A 19,533-nucleotide genomic window follows, 5' to 3' on the forward strand; every position below is an offset into this window, starting at 1 on the left:
TTTATTGCTATAATAAAGGATTTATTTGTTATAGTTGGTGACATTACGTTATAACAGAAATTACCAACAGGTCAGGATCTGCAGAGATAAAATTTTCACTGGTAATTGCCATAGCTTGGCAATCTATTAAAATGTTTTTAACAGAAATATATATAATGATTAGGAACAAAATTTTGCAATTTATTCAATTAGGTTTTCGCGTTACAGCTTGAAACCTTGCAAGTTTTTAATGGTCGCGTTCCCAATTAGTTATTTATGTTAACCTCCACCACCGGCTCACCTAGACAGCATTATTTTTAATTACACATAATAAGCAGCAACGAGAGATAATTACAACAAATCGAAGCCAACAAAACTGATGAAAAAATCTAAAATTGTGAAAACTTGCACAACTGTTTCAAGAGTGCAAATTAGTAGAAACTCAAAACCGTAAGCGGTGGGTTGAAGTTGTTCCAGCAAAAGTGCAAGGAATGCAATTTCTCAAATCCACTGCGACTCCGTATGCACTGATTCATCGAAACTCAAGATGTGGTGTATGTAGTGTGCAGTGTAATTAATAGTTCGAGGGTCGGAAGGTTAATTACCAATGCGGTAACTATTCATTGGCATTTCGTAGGTGTTCGCAATTAAGCTGAGTTAGTGCGTAAAATAGAAAACCACTGCATGAGCTCGAGGTAATCGACCTTAAATGGAGCTCATTATCGGTGTGCAACAGAGAATAGCAGTTAATACTGCTTTTCGGAAGCTTACCTACATAATAAAGGTCATGAAAGATGCTGAAGTTAAAAAAAAATGTTCAAAAAATTTAATTTTAAACCGAATCGCCACTTTGCGGTCGTAGCCGATATAAAAATATCATGCAAAAATTGAGGCAGGTCTTCTATCATTGCTGGCAATAGGACGCATTGAACTTTATTGCAGATATGCGGTGCTTTTATGCAACGCAGAACATTTTCTTCCAGCTTCCATTCTATTTCTACTCGTATTATAATAAAATTGTAAAAATGTTGAGCATAGAGCATAAATGATAAGACATGTCTTGCTTGCGTAGCAGTGCTGCCATCATATTAACATTTTCATTGCTTAAATTGCTCACGTTCTGCTGCTATTGCTAATCCCTGACTACATTTTTCCGCATCCTCTTTTTGAGCATTTTGTTTTTCACCAGGAAACATTGTTTTATTCGTCTAGTTTGAAATAAGGATTTTCGTCAATTGCATATCCAGTGGCTAACAAATTACGCCCTTTCCATCGTGCTCGTTATTCCTGGTGCGCGCTGAAGTGTAAATTGCTTTATCTGCAGCTGCATTTGCTTTGAGCCATGAAAAACGCAACAAAAGCTGAACCACAATGCATGGAAAATCAAATAAAAAGAGATCACAACAGAGCAATCCCAAAGAGATTTTCTGTATTCGGTGTACAGTCTTCGCGGATGTCTCATGTGCCATTTTGCGGTAAAAACGTAAAACGTGCCAGTACGAATCCAATATTTCCAGTCGAATGCTGATGTTAATTCCATTTTAAAACATGAAATGAAGCCAGAAGTTCGCCAAAACTTTTCTAAAATTCTTTCCAAATCACTCTGCCTTGTCCTTTGTTAATAAAGTAAACAGGAGTAGAATTACGTACATGTAACTATAAAGAGTTAGCTTCATCCTTTCTAACACTTACGGAGTATCTGACTTTTCTTGAGAAATCAAAATAACCACTTTATGCACCCAATCCTGTGGTTATGTCCTTTGCAATTTGCAATTCAAATCAATTAAAATGTATCATATTTTTTCATATAAATAATATAATATATTAATTAAGATACAGTCAATTCCAAGATATTAACTAATATTTCTTAACTACGATCCTAATTAAAATAATGGAACGAAATGAAAATAATGAAAATGATGGAATGAAATTTGTATAGTCTTATAATGAGCAGAGTAATAATATCGGGTGTTCGAGATGCATGAGAACTATCGATATCGATAACTATGGTTGACAATTTTTTTTATTGTTGTTTTAGTTATACGAGGTAAAGATGTGTAATTTTCAACCAAAACTTACTCTTTTGCTTGATTTACGCTTACGTACTAAACCCATTCTAACACCATGCATATTCTAACCATACATTCCTATGGAGCCACATTTAAGCATTACTTCGGGGGGTGGTGAATCTAACTGTCTCTGTTTCTCTCTGTCCTTCCAATATTTCTTTCACAAATACATATACCAGATTCCAGTTTTCTGTTGACATCAACATCATATGACCTATTCTCTGGTTGCTCTTGCCAAGGATCTGTGATGGTTAACTTCAAAAGATACGCTCTTAAGCAGCCGTATCCAGTTAGCAGCTAAGTAAGGTAGTAGTTCACCTGACCATGCTTTCTTTTGGTACAATCATTTATTCTCGGTATGAGCTTATCTATCCATCTTCCTTTCGTGGATGTGTCCCAACTCTGTTATGGTTTGAAGGTTGAGACTATAAAACTGTGTTGACATTTCAATTTAGTAAGGTTTGGCAATTCATCATGAATCATTTAATTATAGAAGCACGCTTCCAAATTGTCAAAACTTACTTTGAAAAAAATAAATCTGTTCGTGAAGTTCTTAAAGCACTTTATCCATTTTATGGTCAATATAATCTGGTTAAATCTTTAGGTACGTCAGTAAGCAAAATTACTGTATATGGAGCGAAGATAATCCTCAAACCGTTAACAAATCATCATCACGTCCATTGAAATTGACTGTTTGGTGCGGTTTACATGCTGGCGGCATCATCGGTCCTTATTTCTTTCAAGAAAGAAGGAAGCAGCTAGAACTTGCTGTTACAGTGAATGGCGAGCACATTCGAGCCATGAAACAAATTCACAAAATCATTACTTAAAATGTCCACATTACTATGACATCTTTTAGAAATTGAATGAATTTTACTAAAAACTCCTTTGCCCACTTTGATATCGTACCCCATTAATATTCCATTTAACTTGAGCATTGACTGCGTGAGTGTGTAATATAAAGGTTAAGACCTTGCTTTGTGGATGATGTGGTATTCTAATAAAGTCTCTACATACTTGAATGGTAAAACGCATTAAATATTAAGCATTACAGACTTAAAAATTAAGCCTCTTCAAAATAGTTTTATATTAGAGTTACAAATGGATCATCCGCATTTGTCCAGTTTAAAAATTTCAATTGTGTAACATGACATGGATTCATTAATTTTTATGATTAGTAATTCATAAATTACTGAACAATTTTTTTTTAAAGTAAGAAAAATGATGTAATTAAACAAAAAATTGAATAATTCATTTTTAATTTGTTGATTTATTGACAAAGCCTTAACTATTTATAACTTCCACATCTTCTTCCGGATTATACGTTGCAACTGTAACCAATGGTGAGTTCAATGGTATATTCAAGATTAGTTTCTCTCACCTTAGTTTTGGTTATTTATAGTTTATGATGTTCCAGTCGTATCATTATTCAGCTTATCATTCATTCATGTTCCAGTTTATCAAGCCTGACCATTATAGCAACAGTAACACTGAATCTGAGGATTTCTTGACACTTATTACAATGGCATAATAAAATGCGACTGTCACTTAAGTCATACTGACTGTCTTTCATAAAGTTCTGAACTGATATATAAAAGTTGATTTTGGCTTTAATCCTAGAAAAGCTGTGATTGCATATTGCAATAAAAAATAAGTTAATTATTAGGTTCCTGTGGAGAGCATAGATGACTGTAGTATCTGTGTGATATTAGATATGCGATGTGATTAATTTTTGTAATTCCTGATTTTTGTACACCTGTAGAAATTTTTATAGCAGAAATTTTTAGCAGGTTTATTGATGCAACAAATGGTTCAACAATACTACACAGATGAGTACATAGGAGAAGAAAAGGTGAGGTCAATACGGGCAAAAACCTGCTATACCCGGATGTGTTTATATTACAACCGGAGAGAAGTAATTATCCGGAAGTCTTTGTTTAAGTGCTATTCGTCTCATCAGCTAGAAACATCACGCACAATAATCTTAATATGATATGGACTATGAAGTATAAGATATAAGTATATACCTATATTAACAGGTATAAAATCAATGTATTACGCTTGACCATATCAGGTTTATGACTTGAGTTGAGGTTTAAATCGAAAAATCCTATAATGGATATACTGGACCTTAGTCTTGGGTTTCAACCGATAGTCGATCGGTTTCATCATGAATATGACATTAGATATGCGATTTACTTCGTAACGTCACTTGGTTTATTCGCACTTGTAAAAGTTTTTAAAGCTGAACTTATGGTTTAAATTACAAGATCTTATTATACTCCACACCGATAAAACGCACTGTAATCTATATTACATTCTCTGTTCATAGAAATTACAACAAATCGATAGTAGTAATCCAACAAAGTAATCCAAAAAATTTATCTGACTATTGTAATGCATGTAATTGCCAATAACCGTACCTCTATCTGTTGGTTGGTTCTTGGTATAGAATTTTACTTTGGATTGAAAATCACGTACCTTATGCTCGGCTCAAATTATGTGATATGAAATAATGACTGTTCTATATTTAAACTCACGCTTCCAACTACTAACCACTGTTATAGAACCCAACCCTCTTTGGTGATTTAAGTGATTTGATAGCGTAGTAGTTATTGGTTCTAACAACACTTGATCTGAAAATTACTTTACTGCGACTTTGGTATAATATAACAAATAAATATAGATTCAAAATTGCTGTGTGCATGTCTGTGCTTCCCACTTTTATAAAATAAGGGTATGTCTTTCTGGGACATGCAGAAGTATTAAGATATCTTAGATAAGAAGATCAATATTTTTAACGACTTTTGAACGGGCATTTCTTCTAATGCCATAATTTTTGTAAAACAATATCAACTCTGTTTTATCAAGAAAGCTAATTGATAAGACCGGGATTTAAAAATATATATAACACCTACAATTTGAGTGACATGTATGTATGTTATGTATATTTATTTTCATTTTAAATGTCATTTTTACAGTATGATGTATCTTAAATTAATATATAAATAAATATAAAAATAAATATAATTAAAATAGCGACTGTGACACAATGTCGTCCGTCGACTTATAGTGTAATAGTAGTATTAAAAATAGTTGTATAATAACTAGTATATATACATTATAAATGATAGATGAGCTATAAACTATATTTTAATTATTATATTCTGATATTAAATAAGACCGATATGCTATACAATTTTTTACATATTCTGCTACTTTTACCTATTCTATCTCAGAACCGTTTAAAATATTTATAATGTTTTCATAAGATAGAATAGCTTTACTAAAGTAAGCTAATCGAAACTCTTGTAGAAAAGGACAACGGCCAAGAAAATGCACAATATCTTCAGTCTCATCTAAATTACACATACTACAGAGCGCAGATCTACTTGTCTATATATGAAATCTGTTTCCATTTAGCTGTATCATGCTACTTCTTGCTTTGAGTATTCAGGTGATATTTTTAATATGTGTTATGTCAGCTATATATTCCTTTCCTAGTGATGGTGTTAAGTCTTTATATATTCGATTAGTTTGTTGAGATTTACTTATATATTTGTCCCTCAAATCAGTTTTCAGAAATGATGTCAACAACAGTTCATTATTTGCCTTCTAAAGATTTCGCGATGCTGTTTGTTGATTCCAATTTATGCCGCAAACATTTCCCAGCTCATTTAGAACCTGCACCCAAGAAAGGTTAAGATTTAACAATTTTTTGGTCAATTGATTGGGTAATCTTTCGGTACCATATATATACATGGTTCTGAAAATGTAATTGAGGTGCAATTTTAAGGTATATAAATGTCCGTCTTCCGCCCCAGTCTCTAACATTAAAATATATGTTGGCGTAAATTGTGGCATTCTCAATATTTTCTTTAAGAAGTATAATTGTAGTTTATCCACCTCTTCGAACAGAGTGCAACCCCATACTTGAGCACCATATGATTGTATTGCTCTACTTATTACTAGAAATAGATCCCATTTTGCTTTTATAGGCATGCCATTAAACTTTATGATATACATAGAATGTAAGTTTGAAAGCAAGGCTTCGAACCGGAATTTTTTCCGTTTCCGTTCAAAACAAAAAAAAAATATATATTGCTTTGAATTCGGTTTTCGCTGCGACACAAATACAGGTTGTTTTCGGTTTTCAGTTCGGTTCTGGTTCCGGTTCCGGTTCCGGTTTCAAGCTCCGATTAAAAGACAGATGGCAATCTGGTGTTGTACAAATTCTTCAATTGATGTCATATACTATATCAAAGACTAGGTATTTATGAAAAGATTGCACAATAATATTGAAATGAACGACTACATCGTCTTCAAAATAATGACATTTTTTTCTTTTACTGTGTATGTATCTTGAACAAAGGATGAATTCAAAAAAAACATCGAATACCAACACGTCACAGTTGACGTGTGTTCCAAAATGTTAGAGCGTGACAGCGGAAATATAGATGCTGTGTAGATTTATGTCAACAAGATCCAATGAAAAACGCATTAACCAACCATGTGATGATTTCGTCGCAACCATAAATTATTATTATGTTCTATGTTGCGGATTACATATTACACATCTGATATTTCAGGCAATAGGAATAATTGGTTTAAACCCAGACGTGTACTAAATTTATTTTCATTCGAAAACTTCTTTTTGACATGCGTTTTCGTAAACGCCACTGCAAGTGAATTTTAGAACAATCAGAAAGGTAACAGTGGCGGTTTATCAAGAAATTGTTGAAAAGTAGCTATAATGCGATTTCAAACTATTGTCGAAAACGCTAAAAAAAAAGAAAAATATATTAAATTTAAAGAAGCAATGGTAATACTTTAAACGAACACAAAAATAAAAAATATAATGATAAACGATTCTATTAATTTTGCTTAAATTCAAGACGAAATAGAAAAATTACGTGTAATAAAACAAATTCTAAAAACAACAACAAAACTAAGACCCTCACATACACTTCACCGAAATTCTCATGCATCCGACGACCGAAGGTTCTTCATAGCACGGCGCCCAGCAGCCAAGTGAAATGCCATTGGCAACTGCTGCCGCTTTTAAACGTCTTTTCCAGCCAATAAACAAAACCTACGAAGGCCAAAAAAACACATCGTGCATTTCTCGACCGCTTAGAAGAAGTATTTTTTTGCGCCAGCGTTCTCCGGAAAAGAGTATTTCGATGAGCTTTGTACATATGTCTCAACGGAGCTTTCGAAAAGGAGAAATTTCCCTGTAATATTACAGAAGCTTTTCGGTATTCTTATTCGAAACTGTGAAATGCTTAACATTTCTCACTTAAGCTTTTCAGACAATATTAGTTGTGGTTTCCCTGCGCGACTGCGAACGACATTAACCTTTAGAAGATCTTAAAAATTCTATTGCCATAAACAAAATAGAATAAACCAAAATCACGGGTTCACTTGATAATGGAAAATCTTAATCGAACTGTGGTTTTTTTCAGTACAGGACATAATGATAAAAAATATTTAATGCATGCGTTAAGTCTGTCTTGTTATACGGATCAGAGATGGATTATAGGCTTGTAACGAAGGAGATTAAAAAGACACTACAAACTTTCATCAACCGCTGCTTGCGAAACATAATGAAGATATGATGGCCAAGAACGATAATATATGAAGAAGTCTGGAGGCAAACTGACCAAACGTCTATTAATGTTGAAATTTATAAGCGAAAATATGGGTGGATAGGCCATACCCTGCGTAAGCCTTATGACGATATCGCGCACGCAACGCTAACATGAAATCCGACGTAGAGACAGATTAACGATCTTCGACAAATTTAGCAAAATAATGATAATTGGAAATTATTTGTTGTATCCTTAAGCTTCTGATAGAGTATGGAATAAATAAAAATTAATTTTGATACCTGCAAATATACAACTATATATACTATATGCTATACAATAGTATATATTGTTGTTGACAACTCACACAAAAACCCTCACACCCTCACACCCTCACACAAAAGTATAACATTCTATCTTAATAAATAGAAATACACCCAATTTTTATTGGGAGTGTTTATATACAATACACTATGAAAGTATACATAATGTCAGAAAAGGTTTAGTAAGGCAAGTGATTTACGTTAGTAACCATTCTAAAAATAAGATGATAGCATTCCTAATACTAAGCAAGATTTGATCTTTCTCTAGTGACTAGGAAAAATCCAAACAGAGTTTAGTTTTAATGTAAGTTGTTATAAACAATCACACCGATTAGAAAGATATACCAAATAACTTTAAAGGAATAGAAATCAGTACAAGAATAGAATCTTGAAGGATCGCAGTAGGTTAGGATTGTAAACTTAAGTGTTAAGTGTTTATTGCAACTGTTGGTTGAATAGCATGAGTAAAAATTTAAATACCGATTTTGAAAGGTTTAGATGAGATTTTTTTAAATTAAAGAAAGTCTGTTATCTTCAATAGAACGCTTTGGAGAAATCAATAAGATTTATGACAAATTCATTTAGAAAAGCATATAGATCATACAACCAGAAGTTAGTTGAAGAAGTGCAATACAATCAAATCGAATGGGTGAATTTTCCTTTTGAGTTATTTTAAAAAAAGTCCATTAATAATTAACTCACTTTTTTGCAAAACATTAGCTTTGTACATATATATATATATGTTATATTCTTAAGGGCAGCTGACGGATATATTAAAACTTTTTATATTTCTTTACATATGTATATACATATAGATATTACTTTTATACTATTTAAATTCCACATATTTAAAATAATTTTAAAAAAGAACATAAATATGATTTTAAATGCACTAAAATTTTTTTTTTAATATATCAAATTCATAGAAGTGTTAAACAGAAGCATAAATATGCTTTTAAATGCACTAAAAATTTGTTTTTCTTAAAGTTTTAATTTGTTATCAAATTCAAAGTATTATTCGCAGAGTATTCCTAATTTTAATACAGTTTTCGTTATTCATATAACGACATATAACGACGAAAATAAGACAGTCTAATCAATTTAGTTGCGCACATTTCTAATCTAGTAAGAAGTTCTTATGGATCTAGATTTATCAATCCAAAACACCATTAATTGAGAATAAGTTGCAAGACTTATACGTCGTTCATAAAATACATTTCGTTGAAAAACAATCTACTACTTCTAGCGTTAATGTTTTCGAAATATTTTGAAAGAACTTATATCCGAAACCGCCTCTCATTTATACTCATAAAGTTAAGTTAATTGCGATAGTGTCAAAGTACTATGAATTTTCCTTTTAAAACCGTGTGCGAGTTCAAGTAGATTGAGATAAAGTAAATTAAAATTACCTAGGGCTTTTTGCACTGCACTTATGTGAATATTTATTTATTGCACTTATTTATTTTTATTGGTTAAAAGCTTTCAAATTTATTCATTTATTTATTAACTATTTTATAAAATTTTCACAATACCTAATTTACCCTACTCGAAATTCTAGTAAATATCAACATTCGCTGCCATACCGACATAATTAACTAATACCATCAATTTACTCGAACTCGCATACTAAATTTGTTAGTATTTCTGTTGGTATGCATATGTTGGTACGGTATTTCTATATTAAAACAATATTTTCTCTGGTTTGTTAAAAAATAAAATATTTTTAAATCCAGTATAGGAAAAAAAATTAATTTGCTTTAATTAATTACAAAACTAAAATCAACGAACTTTACCAAACTGTCTTTTGCTAACTGAACCCAGTATATTTTCTTTAATCGCAACAAAGACGTTAGTAGCATATAATTTTACGACCCTTACCACTTTTCTCCACAGATCGTAATAATACGATATTGGTATTCAGCAAATAGACAACATTATTTGAAATAACCTTCAAAGACCGTAAAATTATACGGTCATGTGGCCACCTTCCATTCAGCACATTCCAACAAATATTATTCTATAATACAACCATATGCTAAACTTTACCTAAACCTTTATACCAGTAGCTAAGACTAGAACAGAAATAACTATAAAAATGAATAATTCACGCCGTTTACCAGCACTGCAACACATATTCAATATAGACTTGAGTAGGTATTAAAGAAATCAAAACTGAAATTCTTTGATTATGTGGACGTTCACGCTAACTCATAATTGCACAGTCTCAGAACGAACACACTATACAGTTTTAACAGTGGATCAGCGAATTCACCGTAGGCTCTATTAAAAGTGCTTTAGACCTCACAATTTACCGCACGCAAAAAGGGACAAAAATATTCACTAAATATTTATAGAGTAATAAGTATGTACCTTTACTTACATATTGGCATATATTATATGATAAATAAGTATGTAAGTGGTATTTTATACCATTTAGATCTTAATAATAAAAAAAGGAAAACATTTAAATTAGATTTGTAAGGACGTGTGCGAGTTAGGCTAAGTTGCGTTCTAAATGAGGGAAATACTAAATTGTGCCGATACTGTAATGATGTGTCGATACGTGTTGATAAATGGCTAAATGTGTGCAGTGCAAAAAATTCCAAAAAATCTCCTATTTGGTTTAACATCAACTTAGCGTAACTCGTACACGTCCTAACTCAACGAAAAATCTAAAAATGATGAGAAAATGGTTAAGTTTTTTTTTGGACAAAATATAAATATTGTTGTCGCAGTATCACAGCCTAAATCCACAGGACATGACTTGATAAAGGTATAGTTTTATAGGAAATACCACCAAGAAGATTTGGTTTTTTCACTCATCTATTTAATATCGTAATAATTAAACCAGAAAAAAGCACAGAATATATTATATCACCCATTAAGTATTCTTTCAACACTTCACCTCAGTAAGCAGCACTTACTGTTCTAAACACATTTATAGAAGACCGATCAGTCATATCCAAAATACTGACCAAATAACATACATATGTTGACAATATCCTTTCGAAAACAATATTCCATTGCCATACCAATCCATTCAGTTCATATTTGTTACTAGACGATCCAGCTGACTGTCTGTCTTGAGAAATACTATGCAATTACTAAACATAAACATTAAACGTCAAAATTTACTTTTGGTCCTTAAGTGATATACTAAAATTTCATTAGGGAAATTCTGATTCAAAAAAATAAGCTGAAACCCATTTATACTTACAGATCACAGCAATGAAAGACCGTATCTGGCAATAATTTAACGTTTTCAATGCAAAACATTATGCGTTCTGAAATATTGCCAACAACAAATAACACAACAGCTCCGAGTCCCAACAATCATAGAATAAATGTCAAAGATTAAAAAGAAATACACCAATCAAATATGTATAATCATCCAAACTCGCTTACGTAAGGGTGACTATAAACACACTTACATATGTTAAATGCTTTTATTATTTACAATAGAAAGAATAACATAATATCCCTTAATATCGTAATGAAAAGAATAAGTTATTAATGGTGTAATATGATGATTCCAATTGTTCACAGCTCGTTTGCGACTCCCGAAGCATTCGGCGATCAAACAACAAACAACAACCGACTAACTGCTTTTCTTTTACAGTCACGTTCTCATCAGAATTGCATATTCGAAAGAAATATAAAGTTCATCTATACCTATATGAAGTCAATAGCATTTTTCAGAATAGATTAAAAATTCTGGTGAAATGCCATATTGATGGTTAGGTTAGGTTGAGTTTTGTTATTTTTGTGATTATGAACACTGTCACAAATTGCACACCGTGTGGTATAGGATCATAGACGATCATAGATCATAGACGTATAGTTTAGTTGCAAAGAACTCACTTTCATATTGTATAGGTCAGAGGTTAATTAATAGTCGTGCAGTGCAGAAGAAAAGGAGTGAGTTATTTTCCATCACTAATTATTCTTATGAAAATAAATAGACAGACACTATCTGACACTATCTTACACTATCTGTCACTAGGCATATACTCGTTTACTATTTCCGTTATCGCTGACGTCTGTTTATTTTGAAGAAAAGTAGGCGTAATTCCTACATAAAAAATTTCAAACAGAATCTTTCTTTCCGAAAATCAAAATTATTAAAATTCAAGTAAGAATGTTTCAAAAATAGTTAAGATTAAAAATACAGTATTCAAAATTATCGCAAAATGAGTACAATAATAAAAAACGTCGGGAAGGTTATTGGGGCAGCTAGGGGATCCTGTATATTTCGAGGTAGATATAAACTTAATTCAAATCTAAATACAACTAATTTTCATACGTTATTGCTCAAATAGGTGGTAGTCGTTCATTCAGTCGAAAGGGAAAACGTGAGTTATTTGACTATGCGTATTAATTATTCTTGTTAAAATAGTTGTGTTGTTGAGTTCCTAACATCCTAACATCCTAACATCACTTTTATCAATTTTCGTAGAGACAACAGTTAATGCGACAACTGGTGACGAATGTGCTTCAAAAAAGCGAAGTGAAGGTGAACGTAAGTTACTTTTTATATTTATTTTCGTTAAATCAAAATCGATCGAAATTGGTGATGGATGGACACCTGATGTGGATGATCCTTCTTCATCCTACATTCCCCATACTATATGAAATGGGCGATTGTTTATTATAAAACTTTTCTCTCTTACGGATGTGTTATTATGTGGTGTCTATAGTTAAGTTTTCTTATTGAGAATATTAGATTATATTATAATATTAGAATATTAGAGAATATTAGTATTACTGATTTATTTGATTAGCTATTATAAAATCAAATTCATCTAACGTTCATCAGAATGAAATATATGAGGGAAATAAGTAAATTATCTATTATCAATTTTTGTTTTAGATTTTTGTTTCAGTTTGCATCATGTACTGATCCCATTTCGAGACAGAAAGTGTTTGAGCTTTTTTCAATATTTTCATTAAGAAAATATTAGGAGACGACAGTTTGTTTTGAAGAATTTTATAATTTCCTAAATCAGAATTGCATGCTCTTGAATTCCAAGTAGTCTTTATCATGGCCACAATCAATCTTCGTTTTAAGCTCAACCTTAAACCGATTTCTTGTAAATGTTAACAAAGTATCTTTTTACAGCAGCTATAAGAAGCAATGACAAATACCAGCAGGACGTTAAACATAGTGTAGGAGCCGCATCTTCTACATATCAGGAATACAACACGTACTACAAAACTCTGGAGAAGAAAAAAAACAAAAGTTGTAGAGAACAACTTGAATTTAAAGTACGGTACTTTGTACGATTACTTTTTAACTGTGATGTGTTCATTTAAAATACATTTACTAGGTTATGCAGAATCCATGACTTCCTAGCCTGCCCCAATCTATGTTCCATTTCAGACGATTTCCATGCGTTCCTCAAATTTAAATTTTGTACTCATTTCGTTACTTAATTAAATACATATTTTTTAATACAACCAAATGACTTTTAATCTTGCACTCATTTTTTATGGACTTGCACGCAGTATAAGAAGAGAGAGTTTCCTATTGCTGTGGAAATTGTGTTCTTCTTTGCCAAAAAAAAACACAGACTTCATCTGTACGACTTTACGTTTATTACGTATATAAGCGTATATTAGCATATAAGTATATTAACATCTGCTAATCAATAACATATTTTAAGTATTAATGTCTCTCAATGTAATAAAAATGTTTCTTTCAGAACGCTATTTTCATCTGGGAGAGGACAAGGACAATGGATACTTTAATGTTAAAGCAGAGTGAATTTAAATTTATTTACTTTATATCTATTGCATATTACGATCGTGTACTAATATATTTCTTTAAAATAGATTAGTAAATGCTTCTAGTTAAAGTATAATGATTTGTGAGAGAAACTTAGATGCTTTGTAATGACATTGGTGTAAGATGATGATTCCAATTGTTCACAGCTCGTTTGCGACTCCCAAAGCACTCGGCGATCAAACAACAAACAACAACCGACCAGGTCCGGACGGAATTATTCCCGCCGATATTCAACAGGGTGAATTCATAATCCTCCCCTGGCTTCTAAGCATTTACAATAGTTATATTAAGCTTATGTATGTCCCAAGCTGCTGGAGAGTGGCTCGAGTAGTATTCATTCCCAAAGCAGGGAAAATAACTCACTGCAGTGCCAAGGACTATAGACCAATCAGTCTGTCTTCTTTTCTTCTGAAAGTACTGGAGAGAGTTCTTGATCTGCATATCAGGAACAAGATAAACCCAGCGCTCTTATTTCCATCACAGCATGCTTATACTAAAGGCAAGTCTGTCGATACTGCGCTTCATGCACTCATCTCGCAAGTTGACCATTCCATCTCTCTCAGGGAATACACACTTGCCACTTTTCTCGATATTGAGGGCGCTTTCAACAATGTCTGCTCCAATGATATCATAAAATCCCTATCAAAGTTAAATCTCGACAATAGTCTGGTTAAATTTGTAGAGGCCCTTCTCAAAACTAGGATTATCACATCCGACATCGGAAGTGTTCAATCCTCCAGAGCAGTCTGTCGGGGAACGCTACAAGGTGGGGTTCTCTCTCCTATTCTATGGAACATAGCGGTTAATTCGTTGTTAAAACTTTTGGAACAATCCGGATGCAGTGTTATAGCTTATGCGGACGACATTGCTATTGCCTCATCTGGCAAATTCCCCCAAGTTCTATCCAATGTTATTAACTCTGCGCTCCTCATTGTAACTGAATGGTGTAGGGAATTCGGTCTGGATATTAGCCCCGCAAAGGCAGAGGTTATTCTCTTCATCAGGAAATATAAAATACCGACATTTTCCTTAACAAAGATAAAGGGCGTTACTCTAAATTTAATTCGAACGTCAAATATCTGGGTATTATTCTGGACTCTAAACTCAGCTGGAAAGACAACTTGGCTGAGAGAGCGGTATGCGCCACCTACTGTTGCAGAAGAGCTATAGGTCGCAGTTGGGGGCTCAAACCGTGCATTATACTCTTGCTCTATTCAGCTGTTGTCGAACCAATTCTTCTGTATGGGGCTGCTTTCTGGTGGCAGGCAACTGAAAAAGCATGCCACACCAAATTAATTGACAAAACTAGGAGGATAGCTGCACTACAAATCACTGGTGCTCTTCGCTTTACCCCCACGCAAGCTCTTTTCGCTATGTTTCATTGGCTGCCATCTCGGCTTCTCGTAAAACAGCAAGCCAAAATAGTTGCAACTAGGCTCAACGCCCCCTCCTGCTGGTCAAGAACTGATATAGGCCACGTGATCATACTGAATCAGGATCTGCCAACTCCCGTCTCTATTGACTACATGTATTGTTACCCAGACCTAATTAGGGGGTTCGAATCTCTTATACCTAGCAGGGAGGACTGGATCCTTGAAAGAATGATCCCTCTCCAAACGGTTGACATTTACACGGACGGCTCCAAAATAGATAAACGAGTCGGCTGTGGCATTTTCTCTGAAAGATTACAAGCCGAAATAATGGCAATTCACCAAGCTGTAAAATGGGTTCTAAGCAATCGAACATCCGATTTACCAATCTCAATTTTTTCTGATAGCCAAGCTGCCATCAGATCACTGATTGGCACCTCAGCCACATCAATCACAACTCAAGACTGCCGTGCTTCACTAAATGACCTAGCTAGGTTTGTTAGGGTCAAACTCATTTGGGTTCCTGGTCACAGGGATATCACAGGAAATTGTAGGGCAGACGATATAGCCAAGGCAAGTGCTCTTCTCCCTAACATTAACCTCTCTGATATAGGCGTCCCACTTGCTACAGTTAAACTGGCAATCATACAAAACTACCTGAGCATAGCCAAGCAATACTGGGCTGACGAACCTCAATGTCAGATTTCTAGGTTGACTTGGCCGAACTTTGACAAGAAAAGAACCAGTCAGTTACTTCAACTAAGACGGAACCTGCTCAGCACTACGGTATCTGTGTTGACGGGACACTGCGTAATAGAAGGCACGCTATGAGACTGGGTCTCCCCTTTAACGACTTTTGTCGAGGTTGTGATTCTGAGGATGAGGAGGAGACTGTACTCCATCTCATGTGTCAGTGCCCTTCCCTAGCCAGAAGAAGATTAAAAATCCTTGGATCTCCTTTTCTAACTGACCTGACTGAGTTGTCATCCTGTAATATTAGGAACCTAGCCAAGTTCATAGAACTGTCAGGTTGGTTTTCCTTTACCTACTAGGGGAGTCGTTACCTTTCTTCGGCGTTAAATGTATACTGATTAAAATCTATATACAAATAACGTAACTCCTGCGGTACCACAATGGGCCTTTATTTGTGCTTAAGTGGGCTTTTTGGGATACAAGGCCGCCACTCCAACCTATACCTATACATATACGTTCTCATCAGAATTGCATATTCGAAAGAAATATAAAGTTCATCTATACCTACATGATGTCAATAGCATTTTCCAGAATAGATTGAAAATTCTGGTGAAATGCCATATTGATGGTTAGATTAGGTTGAGTTTTGTTATTTTTGTGATTATGAACACTGTCACAAATAGCACATCGTGTGGTATAGGATCATAGACGATCATAGATCATAGACGTATAGTTTAGTTGCAAAGAACTCACTTTCATATTGTATAGGTCAGAGGTTAATTAATAGTCGTGCAGTGCAGAAGAAAAGGAGTGAGTTATTTTCCATCACTAATTATTCTTATGAAAATAAATAGACAGACACTATCTGACACTATCTTACACTATCTGTCACTAGGCATATACTCGTTTACTATTTCCGTTATCGCTGACGTCTGTTTATTTTGAAGAAAAGTAGGCGTAATTCCTACATAAAAAATTTCAAACAGAATCTTTCTTTCCGAAAATCAAAATTATTAAAATTCAAGTAAGAATGTTTCAAAAATAGTTAAGATTAAAAATACAGTATTCAAAATTATCGCAAAATGAGTACAATAATAAAAAACGTCGGGAAGGTTATTGGGGCAGCTAGGGGATCCTGTATATTTCGAGGTAGATATAAACTTAATTCAAATCTAAATACAACTAATTTTCATACGTTATTGCTCAAATAGGTGGTAGTCGTTCATTCAGTCGAAAGGGAAAACGTGAGTTATTTGACTATGCGTATTAATTATTCTTGTTAAAATAGTTGTGTTGTTGAGTTCCTAACATCCTAACATCCTAACATCACTTTTATCAATTTTCGTAGAGACAACAGTTAATGCGACAACTGGTGACGAATGTGCTTCAAAAAAGCGAAGTGAAGGTGAACGTAAGTTACTTTTTATATTTATTTTCGTTAAATCAAAATCGATCGAAATTGGTGATGGATGGACACCTGATGTGGATGATCCTTCTTCATCCTACATTCCCCATACTATATGAAATGGGCGATTGTTTATTATAAAACTTTTCTCTCTTACGGATGTGTTATTATGTGGTGTCTATAGTTAAGTTTTCTTATTGAGAATATTAGATTTAGTATTACTGATTTATTTGATTAGCTATTATAAAATCAAATTCATCTAACGTTCATCAGAATGAAATATATGAGGGAAATAAGTAAATTATCTATTATCAATTTTTGTTTTAGATTTTTGTTTCAGTTTGCATCATGTACTGATCCCATTTCGAGACAGAAAGTATTTGAGTTTTTTTCAAAATTTTCATTAAGAAAATATTAGGAGACGACAGTTTGTTTTGAAGAATTATTATATATTCATAAAAAAATCATTTTATAACTTCCTAAATCAGAATTGCATGCTCCTGAATTCCAAGTAGTCTTTATCATAGCCACAATCAATCTTCGTTTTAAGCTCAACCTTAAATCGATTTCTTGTAAATGTTGACAAAGTATCTATTTTACAGCAGCTATAAGAAGCAATGACAAATACCAGCAGGACGTTAAACATAGTGTAGGAGCCGCATCTTCTACATATCAGGAATACAACACGTACTACAAAACTCTGGAGAAGAAAAAACACAAAAATTGTAGAGAACAACTTGAATTTAAAGTACGGTACTTTGTACGATTACTTTTTAACTGTGATGTGTTCATTTAAAATACATTTACCAGGTTATGCAGAATCCATGACTCCCTACCCTGCCCCAATCTATGTTCCATTTCAGACGATTTCCATGCGTTCCTCAAATTTAAATTTTGTACTCATTTCGTTACTTAATTAAATACATATTTTTTAATACAACCAAATGACTTTTAATCTTGCACTCATTTTTTATGGACTTGCACGCAGTATAAGAAGAGAGAGTTTCCTATTGCTGTGGAAATTGTGTTCTTCTTTGCCAAAAAAAAACACAGACTTCATCTGTACGACTTTACGTTTATTACGTATATAAGCGTATATTAGCATATAAGTATATTAACATCTGCTAATCAATAACATATTTTAAGTATTAATGTCTCTCAATGTAATAAAAATGTTTCTTTCAGAACGCTATTTTCATCTGGGAGAGGACAAGGACAATGGATACTTTAATGTTAAAGCAGAGTGAATTTAAATTTATTTACTTTATATCTATTGCATATTACGATCGTGTACTAATATATTTCTTTAAAATAGATTAGTAAATGCTTCTAGTTAAAGTATAATGATTTGTAAGAGAGACTTAGATGCTTTGTAATGACATTGGTGTAAGATGATGATTCCAATTGTTCACAGCTCGTTTGCGACTCCCAAAGCACTCGGCGATCAAACAACAAACAACAACCGACTAACTGCTTTTCTTTTACACTCACGTTCTCATCTTATAAATCTCCAGGTCCGGACGGAATTATTCCCGCCGATATTCAACAGGGTGAATTCATAATCCTCCCCTGGCTTCTAAGCATTTACAATAGTTGTATTAAGCTTATGTATGTCCCAAGCTGCTGGAGAGTGGCTCGAGTAGTATTCATTCCCAAAGCAGGGAAAATAACTCACTGCAGTGCCAAGGACTATAGACCAATCAGTCTGTCTTCTTTTCTTCCGAAAGTACTGGAGAGAGTTCTTGATCTGCATATCAGGAACAAGATAAACCCAGCGCTCTTATCTCCATCACAGCATGCTTATACTAAAGGCAAGTCTGTCGATACTGCGCTTCATGCACTCATCTCGCAAGTTGACCATTCCATCTCTCTCAGGGAATACACACTTGCCACTTTTCTCGATATTCAGGGCGCTTTCAACAATGTCTGCTCCAATGGTATCATAAAATCCCTCTCAAAGTTAAATCTCGACAATAGTCTGGTTAAATTTGTAGAGGCCCTTCTCAAAACTAGGATTATCACATCCGACATCGGAAGTGTTCAATCCTCCAGAGCAGTCTGTCGGGGAACGCCACAAGGTGGGGTTCTCTCTCCTCTTCTATGGAACATAGCGGTTAATTCGTTGTTAAAACTTTTGGAACAATCCGGATGCAGTGTTATAGCTTATGCGGACGACATTGCTATTGCCTCATCTGGCAAATTCCCCCAAGTTCTATCCAATGTTATTAACTCTGCGCTCCTCATTGTAACTGAATGGTGTAGGGAATTCGGTCTGGATATTAGCCCCGCAAAGGCAGAGGTTATTATCTTCATCAGGAAAT

General features: G+C 33.7%; 2 protein-coding genes across 4 annotated transcripts; both read left to right on the top strand.

Moving 5' to 3' along the window:
• The first annotated feature begins 12,079 nt into the window (after nucleotides 1-12,079).
• Nucleotides 12,080-13,421, top strand: LOC119687831. Of its 2 annotated transcripts, none has more exons than XM_038102345.1 (5): nucleotides 12,080-12,216; nucleotides 12,279-12,311; nucleotides 12,416-12,478; nucleotides 13,079-13,224; nucleotides 13,287-13,421. In XM_038102345.1, the coding sequence occupies exons 1-5, from the start codon at nucleotides 12,150-12,152 to the stop codon at nucleotides 13,302-13,304; spliced, it is 327 nt and encodes a 108-aa protein (XP_037958273.1). In that variant the 5' UTR covers nucleotides 12,080-12,149; the 3' UTR covers nucleotides 13,305-13,421. The 2 variants fall into 2 exon arrangements, with proteins under 2 accessions (XP_037958273.1, XP_037958274.1); XM_038102346.1 differs by having other exon boundaries at nucleotides 13,082-13,224.
• A 3,398-nt stretch (nucleotides 13,422-16,819) lies between these two features.
• On the top strand, nucleotides 16,820-18,157 carry LOC119687829. 2 transcript variants are annotated; one of them, XM_038102341.1, is made up of 5 exons: nucleotides 16,820-16,956; nucleotides 17,019-17,051; nucleotides 17,156-17,218; nucleotides 17,815-17,960; nucleotides 18,023-18,157. In XM_038102341.1, exons 1-5 carry the CDS (start codon nucleotides 16,890-16,892, stop codon nucleotides 18,038-18,040), a joined length of 327 nt encoding a protein of 108 aa, XP_037958269.1. In that variant the 5' UTR covers nucleotides 16,820-16,889; the 3' UTR covers nucleotides 18,041-18,157. The 2 variants fall into 2 exon arrangements, with proteins under 2 accessions (XP_037958269.1, XP_037958270.1); XM_038102342.1 differs by having other exon boundaries at nucleotides 17,818-17,960.
• The last annotated feature ends 1,376 nt before the right edge of the window (nucleotides 18,158-19,533 follow it).

Source organism: Teleopsis dalmanni, chromosome X, assembly GCF_002237135.1.
Source record: "Teleopsis dalmanni isolate 2A chromosome X, ASM223713v2, whole genome shotgun sequence".
Classification (NCBI taxonomy): Eukaryota; Metazoa; Arthropoda; class Insecta; order Diptera; family Diopsidae; genus Teleopsis; species Teleopsis dalmanni.

What these genes read in the sequence shown, in the direction of transcription:
- LOC119687831 (XM_038102345.1), top strand. Translation starts at nt 12,150, where the DNA reads ATGAGTACAATAATAAAAAACGTCGGGAAGGTTATTGGGGCAGCTAGG. An exon ending in GGGATCCTGTATATTTCGAG is followed by an intron (nt 12,217 to 12,278) that starts GTAGATATAAAC and finishes TTGCTCAAATAG; the next exon opens with GTGGTAGTCGTTCATTCAGT. An exon ending in AAAGCGAAGTGAAGGTGAAC is followed by an intron (nt 12,479 to 13,078) that starts GTAAGTTACTTT and finishes ATCTTTTTACAG; the next exon opens with CAGCTATAAGAAGCAATGAC.
- LOC119687829 (XM_038102341.1), top strand. Translation starts at nt 16,890, where the DNA reads ATGAGTACAATAATAAAAAACGTCGGGAAGGTTATTGGGGCAGCTAGG. An exon ending in GGGATCCTGTATATTTCGAG is followed by an intron (nt 16,957 to 17,018) that starts GTAGATATAAAC and finishes TTGCTCAAATAG; the next exon opens with GTGGTAGTCGTTCATTCAGT. An exon ending in ATTCAGTCGAAAGGGAAAAC is followed by an intron (nt 17,052 to 17,155) that starts GTGAGTTATTTG and finishes CAATTTTCGTAG; the next exon opens with AGACAACAGTTAATGCGACA.